The sequence below is a fragment of the Trichosporon asahii genome (genome assembly GCF_000293215.1).
Source record: "Trichosporon asahii var. asahii CBS 2479 unplaced genomic scaffold scaffold00018, whole genome shotgun sequence".
Classification (NCBI taxonomy): domain Eukaryota; kingdom Fungi; phylum Basidiomycota; class Tremellomycetes; order Trichosporonales; family Trichosporonaceae; genus Trichosporon; species Trichosporon asahii.
The window spans coordinates 975,440-985,670 of NW_014040906.1; the positions used below are offsets into that span (position 1 = coordinate 975,440).

Consider the following 10,231-nt stretch of genomic DNA (forward strand, 5'->3'; position numbering starts at 1 on the left):
TGCACGCACTCAGCCAGACGCTGATGGGCTAGTCGCTGGCCGCTGCTCGTCGTAAGAACGCCGCGCTGATAAAACCCGTGTCCCATTGCCCGACCCCGCCCCTTTCTTGTCACCGTCCACTCTCCCCCCTGTCTCTCGTGTCACTCAAGATGATGCGCCCGACTGTCTCCTCCCTCCGCGCGGCCCGCGTCGCCCGCTCCGGCGCCGTCCGCGCCTTCTCCTCCCGCGACCTCATCCCCAACGAGCCCGCTAAGCCCGAGGTCCACACCGACTCCGTCCCCGGCCCCGCTAGCAAGGCCTGCGTGAGTTGTCACGTCGATGCATTCAACTGACGTCCAGTCCGCCGAGATCGACAAGATCCAGGACTCGCGCACCCACGTCGTCGTCGGCGACTACGAGAAGTCGAGCGGCAACTACCTCGTCGACGCCGACGGCAACACGCTCCTTGATGTGTTCGGCCAGATCTCGTCGACTGCTCTCGGCTACAACGTTCCCCAGATGATCGAGCTCGCCAAGACTGTGAGTTACCTAGCGTACTCGTGCCGCGTGCCTCGGCGTGTGCCGGCTGTGCGCCGGTCGTGCGACAAGAGTTCCTCCGCTCTTGAGCAGACGGTTCCTCCGGTATCTGCACCCATGGTACACCCACGTCACCGCGGCGCCCCGTTCGTCGTTTGTCGCACTGAGAAGGATACCGGGTTGCACTGGCTCACCAGCTTGCACGGCAGGCACCGCACTCGACACGAGTTTGCGATCCTCATCGAGCCTGAACTGACCCACAGCCCGAGTTCATCCACGCCGCGCTTAACCGCCCGGCGCTTGGTTCGTTCCCGCCCAAGAACTGGGCCGAGGTCCTCGAGACGGGTCTCCTGACTGTCCGCCCGAAGGGTCTCGACCACCTCGTCACCACCCTCTGTGGATCGTCTGCCAACGAGACCGCCTTCAAGGCGGCGTTCATGGCTTACCGCCAGCGTGAGCGTGGCTCGGCCGACGCCCCCTTCACGCAGGAGGAGCTCGAGTCGTGCATGCTGAACCAGGCCCCTGGAGCCCCCGAGCTCTGCGTCCTCTCGTTCAAGCAGGGCTTCCACGGCCGTCTGTTCGGCTCGCTTTCGGCCACCCGTTCCAAGGCTATCCACAAGATCGACATTCCCGCGTTCGACTGGCCCGTCGCCCCCTTCCCTGAGCTCCAGTACCCGCTCTCCGAGCACGAGGCCGCGAACAAGGCCGAGGAGGCGCGCTGCCTTGCCGAGTACGAGGACATTCTCGTGCGCCACAAGGCGCACAAGCCCGTCGCGGCGGTCATCATCGAGCCCATCCTCTCGGAGGGCGGCGACTGCCACGCGTCGCCCGAGTTCTTCCGCTCCCTGCGCCTGATCGCGCGCAAGCACGGTGCCTTCTTCATCGCGGACGAGGTGCAGACCGGCGTTGGCGCCACGGGCACCTTCTGGGCGCACGAGAAGTGGGGTCTCAGCGCCGAGGACGCGCCCGACTTTGTCACCTTCTCCAAGAAGATGCAGCAGGCGGGCATCTTCCACCGCGCCGAGACGCGCCCCAACGCGCCGTACCGCAACTACAACACGTGGATGGGCGACCCGATGCGCGCGCTGCAGGCGCGCGAGATCATCCGCATCATCAAGGACAATGATCTCGTCAACTACACGCGCGCGACGGGCGACGTGCTCACTGCCGCGCTCAGCGACGTCTTCTCGCGCCACCAGGGCCTCGTCGAGAACCACCGTGGACAGGACGAGGCCACCTTCCAGGCCTTTGACATTGCCAACCAGCAGAAGCGCGACCAGTTCCTCGGCAAGATGCGTGCTGCCGGCGTCCAGATTGGCGGATGCGGAGACCGCGCCGTCCGTCTCCGCCCCACCCTCACTTTCGGCCCCGAGCACGTCGCCATCCTCGCTGACAAGATGGACTCGGTCCTCAAGGAGATCAAGTAGAGAAGCGAGCGTAGCGAGCGTCTGGGCGCGCGAGCGTGACAGTCTGTCTCTTCATCAAAAATATATCTGGGTTTAGCTTGTCAGCAGAAAGAAAATGTAAATTAATCCCATCCAATGCAATATCTTCATGTGCACGACATGCAGAGCGAGCGCAGCGAGCGTAGCGTAGCATAGGGGGTCAGAGGGGCTTCAGTCAGGATGGCAGTCTGTGCAACAAAGTACTGATGAGTCGAGTCCTGATACATTTCCGATTCTGCCGGGTACAACCACTTGATCGCTACACGGTGGTGTCGCCACCTCTCTCTCTCCTCCTTCGCTGCTGAGCGTGCGTGTGTACACTTCATTTCTGCCTCCGTTTACTCCCAGATGGGCCCGACGCTCGCCTGGCGCATGCTCGTGCCACCGGTCGGGAGGTCGGGGGCCCGCAGCGTCGCGCCCATGTACCGCACCTTGGCGGCCGAGTATGCCTTTCCGTGTGCGATGTCTGCGTTCCTGAGGGCCGTGGCGTGTGCGTCCGCCGCCTCCTTGCAGGTGGCGTGGTACTGGTCGCGCGCCTCCTTGTGCGCGCCTCGGACGGCGAGCTCGAGCGCGTTCCGCTCCTCATCGGCCTCCTCACAGGGGGGCGGGAGAGGGTTCTCGGCCAGCGCCTGCTCGAGCATCTCCTTTGCCAACTCCTCAGAGCGGGTCCGGTGCTGGCCCGCCATCCTCTCCATCGCCAGGCGGCGGACGACGGCCGCGTCCTCCTCCTTCGCCCTCTCCTCGCCCGCCAGTGAGAGGTTGAACACCTGCTGCTTCCCGCCCGAGTGGCGGCGTGCCATGCCGCGCTTGTTCCGCTTCGCGCGGCGCTGCTGCATCGCCACCTCGGCGCGGAGCCAGCGCGCCCGGCGCCCAGCATCTTGCGCAAGCCACTCGAGCTGCGCAGTGGCGACTGTCGCCGACCAGCCCTTCTCCCCGTTCAGCGCTTCCATGGCCGAGGCCATGCCGTCCCGGATCGCGTCGGAGGGAGGGACAACCGCCTCGTCGAGAACCGTGCCCGTCGACGAGTAGAGCGAGGCATTGTCGAGCATGGTTCGGTCGGAGACCGCGGTACGCTCGCTGAAGATACTGGCGAGCGTGCCCGCGAAGGAAGGCGCGATCGACGCCGCGTCGTCGTCCCGGTACGGCTGCTCGGATTGCGAGTGCTCCAGAGGAGGCATCGTGGGCTCCTCGCCAGTACCGGCAGGAGCGGAGCGGCGGCGCCCGGGGACGCCGGGGCGGGAGGCGTTGTTGCCCATGTCGTGTGGGTGAGTAAGCGGTGGGCGGGGAAGGCCGGCGGTTCTTATCTGTGGGCCGGGGCGGTCGATATCTGTGGAGTTGTCGGTCTCGGAGTCGGCACTCTCGGCGTCGGCGTTGATCTGAGACAGTCGAGTACGCGTCGTGTGAGATAGATGAGAGTACGATAGCAACCTCGTCAGCGCTCTTTTCCCAACCCTCAGTCGGCGTGGGCAGCTGACACTGACAACCTCCACCGGGTAACCGGTATCAACCACCCAGCGCCGTCTATCAGCGCACGTCCTGCTGCGCAGATCCCACACTTCCCCACACTCACGTGGGGCCAAGGGCAATGTTCGCCAACCAACCAGCCATTGCGGTGCGCACCGCAATCTGTCGTCATCGCATTAGGACTTGAGCCTAATCCAATTACAAGCTTATCAGAACGCCGCTCTGCGGGGTACGAGGATGGGTCTGACGTCGCTCGCTGCGTGCTGCGAGGAGGTTCCTTGAAGCTGAGATGCGTGCAGGGGTGGCACTGGCAATGTTCAGGCAGTTGGGTGTATGCATAGCGTATGTCTGCTGACACACATAAACTCTCGGAGACTGAGAGGGACGAAGACGCTGCACGCGCTGCAACGGACATCCAGCTCAACAAACATCGCGGACAGTGTGGCACGAGGCGGTGGTCAGCATACGAAGTGGTACAAGAGGGCTGCGATGAGGAAGTGCAAGAAGTCCTCCTGGCCTGGTGATCACCGCTCGTTAGCTGAGACACCTTTCCTTCAACATCCCAAGCCCGGGAGGTGTGGCTCGCGAGCTTTCTTAGACACGGGCCCCGAAGGGCCTCTCCCAGCTCTCCCAGATCTCCCAGAGCTACTGGAGCTTCGGAGAGAGCCCTCAGCTGGCGCGGCAGGATTGTTGCCACAGAAGAGACGGTGTGCTGCAGGACGCGAGATTGCCTTCCGAGCAACACGTAGATGTGCTCGAGCCGCACAAGCACGGCTAGCTTGCAGATCATACACAACAGCTGCTGTGCACTATCGCACTGGCTCGGGGGGACCGTGAGGACGAACGCCAAGATACTTGAGGGCTACAACGCTGGGGCGCAATGGAAGCGTACCGAGTGCTTCTTGGGCAGGTCTCGACCTGCCAGAGAGGGCGCAGTGTGCGTTTCATAAGCGCTGTCAGCCCAGCTCACGCGGCTGCGCTAGACGGTGCATAATTAAGCAGCGGTTGACTCGATTTCTCACTAGCCAGTCCTACCCTTTACTGTCACCCGACCTTCGGGCCATCTCAATCAACAAGGAACACCCGCTTTACAGCACCCCACCAGTTGAGGTTGACAGGAAGCAGGCCCGAGGGCGTGAGCTGTTGCGGGTATCTGCGGAAGCTGACGCCAGACGCTTCTCCGCGGGGAAATGGCAGGATGCAGGGTGAGCTTGGTTCGTTTCGCTGCCTTGACAAGCTGACTTCCAGGACGTAGCACAATCGCGTTGTCCCCAGCCTCCGCTTCTGCAACTGCTCAGCCTGCCCCCATCGTCCGAGACAACAAGGCGAGGTCAATGACGCTGATGGATCCACGGCTAACGAGCCATCTGCAGACACTGTAGCGCTTCGCCGTTCCTGGGGGCGACGTGGGACAGCCCAAGAGTTGTCAGTGCTGCCTTGAAACCGAAGGGGTGATTGTGGTGAGCTCAGGGGGGAGTCGCTTTAGCTAAGATCAGCGATGAAGTTGAAGCTAGTACCGGCACGGCCAATGGACGGAGTGAGCGGGCACCTTTCCTAGGGAAAGCGCCCCGGACTCGCGACGACCCGGTGAGCTGGTCGCAAATGGTTCGAAAGCTGACTCCAGGGCTTCCGTCTTTGGCCCAGTTCGATGTCGGCCCAGGCAAACCCTAGCCTTAAACGACATGTTGAATGAAGTCGCTGCGTGCTGGCGCTTCTACGGCTTGTCGCGTAGCTCGCATCGGCGCCTCTAAACAGAAGGCTCCGCCAGTGGGTTGGTGCAAGGGTGAGCTAGATCGTCGCTTGGAGTGAAGCTGATCTCAGATCGGGCGTTGCGAAAGCCTGTACCTGCTCTTCCATGAACTGAGCCGAGTAACGACTGACCGCGCCGGCAAGTTTTGTCCGTGGCGTCATCAGCAGTCAGCAGAGGCGGTGTGAGTGAGCTGCGACGGGCCTTCACAGCTAATCGTCAGTGTGATGCCGGCAACAAGTCCTCCGGTCCATCTGCCACAGGCCAATTCGGTCCAGAAAGGTAAAGCTCGAATCCCCCTTCGGTTCTCATAGCTGAACCCAGCCATCGTCAGACAGGCTGGTCCTGGCAGCGAGTGGGCAGGAGGACGGGGGTTGATCGAGAGCGACAGAATCACCCCGCACAAGGACGCGACAGGTGAGGGGTAGAGTTCCCATATCCGATGCAGTGCTTCCTTGAACACTTCCTTCCCTGTTCTCGAAGTGGTCGCGGCAGGACGTTCAAACCCCTGGCTTGCCCCCGCGAGCAATCTCAGCTATCGGTGGCTAACTCGCTCGCCTGGTGGTGATATCCCTAGGACGTTATCGGGCGTTAGTCCATCGGGGGTCATGCTATCGTCTTTGATCAGAGCGTCAGCGTCAGCGCTTTCCAGACCGCGCCGTGCCGGGCTCAGCGCAATTGACACGGTCGAAACTTGATGGTCGCGCGTCTCTTCCTCGTCCACGGCAAATGCTCGCAAGCGGCCCGGCCGCTGACCACCGCCGTTCCATGTTAGTACCGGGATGAAGCTCACACAGCAGTATCAGACGAGTCTCGAGGTTCCGTTGGGGGGGAGAGCTTCTAGGTCGAAGGAGGAGTGTCGCAACCTCAAGACATTCGACACGTTCCCAAATCGAACATCGAGACTCGCATCCCCATCACCCGTGCGACGCGGAGCAACGCAGCCCCCGATCGCGCAATCGGCCCCATCATCCCCTTCTGTGCCACAGTCACGCCCAGCAGGAGTACGCATCTGTAAGAACTCACGAACGTGGCATTGTCAGAGCCGAACTGGACAGGCACGGTGGAGTTGCAGGGTCGCTTGACTCTATATGTGGAGCTAAGATGGTCTCGGAGCGTGTGCCACCCAAAGTCTAAGAGATGCCGACCCGTGCCAAGTTTCGTGCCCATTCGTGCCATTCGTGTCATTCGCTTCCGCGTGCCGATGATGCCGCCCATGCCGCTCGGACGGAGGAGGCATGAGGCGCCCGCGTGCTGTCGTAATGTGATCAATGTGATCGGCGCGAAATACCGCCTCAATTCGTGCACTCGCTCGCTCGCTCCACACGTTCGAATGACCTGTTTCACGCACACCAGGATACAAGGATACAAGAGCAAGGCACGCTGACCGAAGCCCCCTGCCGGTGCCGAGACGGACATCTGCACCGAGGGTGCTCGCTGCCACACCACACCACACCTTCAGCACACACGTTTCACGAACGTGCTACTCTCCAAACCTGTTGCTGTGAATCGTGCCTTCGTCCTTCTGGACCTTCACATTGCCGTCGGAGACAGCTCGCTGGGCATATTGGAGCAAGCGAGCAGGCGAGCTCGTCTACGTTTTTCTGTGGTCAGACAAGTGAAGCTGCGGAGTGGCTCTGGGTTATCATAGCGACTGGACTGAGCCCCCCTGCCGCGCGATGGCTGAGATGCGTCAGACCTTGGCTAGCGCCGTTCAGTGTTCATGCTGCATTGCGTCAAGTTTACGCCAAAGGACCAGCTAGCTGCGTCTTGCGTCACTCCAGAGCCACACTGCCTTCCTATCCCGCTGGCTCCGCATGCTCTTCCGCTTCTCCCCATCGAACTCGCCCCGCCGCGCTCACCCGTCCTGAGGTCCAAAGCCGGCATCGCTGCGCCTTCCTGCCTTGCCTCGGACCATTGGCTTCGGCGGAATGCTGCGCGAGCCCCCGGGGGCAGAGCGGCGTCGGGGCCGGAGCCCGAGCCCGAGAGCCGGAACGGAGTTGGAGCGCGGAGATCGAGGGATCGAATTGCGTCAGAACGGCTAGTGCCGCCGCCATCCAGTCCTGGTCGGTATGCGGAGAGGTGAAGTTTTGCGAGTTTTCCTGTCATGCGTGGAGCGTTGCTCTAAGCTCGTGAGAATTTCTGAAATTTCCAGACGCAAGTCGATCTCCAGATCAGAGTCCAGATGACGGTCCGATCCACCGATCTGCTGTTAGCGATGTCCAGCGATCGTTAATTCAGTTAGTGTGAGAAGACAGAGCCCACTGCAAGCTTAACCTTTCGGTGCACTAATGAATACATTACAGAGCTGCTGAGAGCTGGAATATGATGAGCGTTATGATGAGGAGAATGAAACTAATCTAATGAGATTGCCTAGCGCATTGTATAGTGGCGTGCGAAGATCCGCCGGGATCTATGAGAGAGCCTTAGCGCTTCTCGTTGTGGTGGTCGCCGATGGCATCGGCGATCGACTGGCGGGTGATCTGGCGCTGGATCTGGAGCTGGTCGTCGTGCGACGGATGCGGGAAGTCGTCGTTGAGCTCGGCGTGCTTGAACTCCTTCTCGAAGAACGACTCGGCGTTGGACGAAAGCTCGTCGTCCTCGGCGGGAACAATGATGGTCTGTCCGGGCTCCTCGAGGGCCTTCTGCTGCTGGCGGGCCTCCCACATGACACGGAGCTCCTTGATGCGGCTCTGGCGGTCAAGCTCGGGGTCGTAAGCCTTGTGACGCTTGAGGACAACACGCTCGAAGAGGGACAGGTGGCGGGGGTTGACAGCGATACCGTGGTAGTCCTTGGCGCGGCCCTCACGGACGAAAGCCCAGTAGCGGTCCTGCTCACGGAGGTCGAGGCCGGTAACGTCAGGGATGAAGATCTCAGTGACGATCCATCCGAGGAATCCGAACCAGCACACAACCCAGAACTTGGTGTGGTCGTCAATGTAGTTGTAGATGACGGCGGGCATGAGGGCACCAATCTTGCCAGAGGCAGCCGAGATACCGTGGGCAGTGGCACGGACCGAGATGGGGTAGACCTCAGCGGCAAGCAGGAAGGTCGTGCAGTTGGGACCGAACTGCTGGAAGAAGGAGGCGAGGAAGTAGATCGTCTGGAAACCAGCAATGTGGGCGCGCGAGCGGAGCTGCGTGTACCAGATGGCGGGGAGGAGGTAGAGGATACCGCAGAACAGCAGGCCGATAGACTGCATGCGCTTGCGTCCGTAGAACTTGTGGTCGACCATCAGGGCAGCGAGATAGTAACCGACGAGCGAGACACCGACGTTGAGCAGGTTCCAGAGCCATCCGGTCATGACAGACTTGGAGCCGGGGGTGATGACCTTGATGAACGACGAGGCGAAGAGCTTAGCACCGTAGAAGAGGAAGTCGGCAGTGAGCCAGCCCATGGTCGTACCGATGAGACGACCACCGAAGTGGGTAGCAACGAGGCGAAGCGACTGAATGTCGTAGCCAGACTGGTTGACACGAGCGTTCTTCTTCGACTTCTGGAGAGCGGCCGAGGAGTAGGTCTGCTTGTAGTAACGGTGGTAGGCGAGCCAGAGGGTAGGGGGGATCATGAAGGCGAACGAGAGACGGAACGTCCACTGAGCGGTCGTCTTCGAGTAGGGCGGGGTCGAGCCACCGTGGAAGATGAGGAGCATGACAATCAGGAGACCCTGGTTGAGGAGCTGGCCCCAACCCTGCATGAGGAACGCAAGAACGACGTTGCGGCCACGGTGGAGCTTGTCGTCGGTCTGCGAAGAGCCAGAGGACGAGGTCTTGGCCTCGAGAGCGGTGGTGGAAGTCATGGGGTACTCGCCACCGACACCGAGGGTGTAGACGAACTGAGACCAGGCATAGCAGATGACCCAACCGTTAAGGGTGGTACCCCACGAAGCGGTAAGCATGACGAGACCGAGAGCCATGACAAGAGCGTCCTGGACGAGACCAACACGGCGACCAATCCAGTCACCCTCGAAACCGACACCGATCTGACCGCAAATGATACCAATGATCTGGATGTATGAGACACCGGCGACCCAGTTGGCCTCACAGACCTCGTGGGTCTTCCAGCACTCGGGCCAGACCGACTGGAAGAGCGACGAGATGTTACCGATAGAGACTGGTGGTAGTTAGCGGCTGATTCAGACAGATCGTGCCATGTGCGCCATGAATGATGCTTCTTTGTTCTGGATCGGCGCTTGAGCCGCGGGCCGTGGGGTGCGAGGTGACTTCCCCGGGGTTCGGCAGATAGCACTAGCGCCGGCTGGCTGTGCACGCACGTTCCCGTGCAGTGGATCGGCGCTGAATGACAGAAGTGGCAGGGCGCACCACTTTAGCCCATTCACAGCAAGCGCATACCTCAATTTAACCACTGGGGCGAAAGAGGCACCTGTCGAAAATTGCCGGCGCAACAATGGAAACAGGATGGAGCACATGATGGCAGGAGAGAGAAACTCACAGATCGTGTAACCCTCGGTGAACATGCCCATTCCGGTAACGACGTAGCGGCGGCAGTAGGCGGTGAAGGGCGAAAGGGGGTCGTTCTTGAACATCTCCCAGACGACCTTGAGCTCACGCTTGCACTCGGCGGTCGCCTGGCGGTTCACCCAACGCTGACGCTGCTTGAACGGCAGGTCGGCCTGGATTGTCAGCTGGCTGCATACAGGATGGATTGGCTAGTTCGCCGCCGGCTGGCTGGAACGTGCGGTGCGAGGAAGACGCGTGTAGCAAACTTTCTCGAAGGCGCTGACGTCGCCGCCGCCTACCGGCTGGATTGCCGCTACTCACCCAGTAAACACCCTCCTCAGTGTAAGAGTCCTGGGGGCAAAGGTCGTTGAAGAGAGGGTGCTTCTGCGAGAAGTCGACCTTCTGCTCGCCCGCAGGGAGACGGTCCTCGTCGCGGAGCTCAGGAGGGAACATCCTGTAGAGCTTTGGGCGGTGGTCTTGGCGAGGACGAGAATAGGTGTGCTTTTTGCTTGGAAGCTAGCTTGGGGGGTGCGCGCGGTGGTGTGCGTGTACGGCGCCAAGTCGTCGAGCTCGATGCCAAGTCTCGATAAGACAGGAG

The 10,231-nt window shown here is 61.1% G+C and overlaps 3 protein-coding genes across 3 annotated transcripts; 1 reads left to right on the forward strand and 2 right to left on the reverse strand.

Annotated features, from left to right (window-relative positions):
• Positions 1–149: 149 nt before the first annotated feature.
• On the forward strand, positions 150–1,943 carry A1Q1_08280 (4-aminobutyrate aminotransferase; the record flags this gene model as incomplete). Its single annotated transcript, XM_014326427.1, has 3 exons — positions 150–302; positions 349–519; positions 780–1,943. 3 exons carry the CDS (start codon positions 150–152, stop codon positions 1,941–1,943), a joined length of 1,488 nt encoding a protein of 495 aa, XP_014181902.1.
• Positions 1,944–2,299: 356 nt separating this feature from the next.
• A1Q1_08281 (uncharacterized protein) lies at positions 2,300–3,217 on the reverse strand (the record flags this gene model as incomplete). Its single annotated transcript, XM_014326428.1, has 1 exon — positions 2,300–3,217. The coding sequence occupies one exon, from the start codon at positions 3,215–3,217 to the stop codon at positions 2,300–2,302; it is 918 nt and encodes a 305-aa protein (XP_014181903.1).
• Positions 3,218–7,598: 4,381 nt separating this feature from the next.
• Positions 7,599–10,086, reverse strand: A1Q1_08282 (uncharacterized protein; the record flags this gene model as incomplete). The annotated part of the gene is made up of 3 exons (XM_014326429.1): positions 7,599–9,286; positions 9,626–9,806; positions 9,955–10,086. 3 exons carry the CDS (start codon positions 10,084–10,086, stop codon positions 7,599–7,601), a joined length of 2,001 nt encoding a protein of 666 aa, XP_014181904.1.
• Positions 10,087–10,231: the final 145 nt, after the last annotated feature.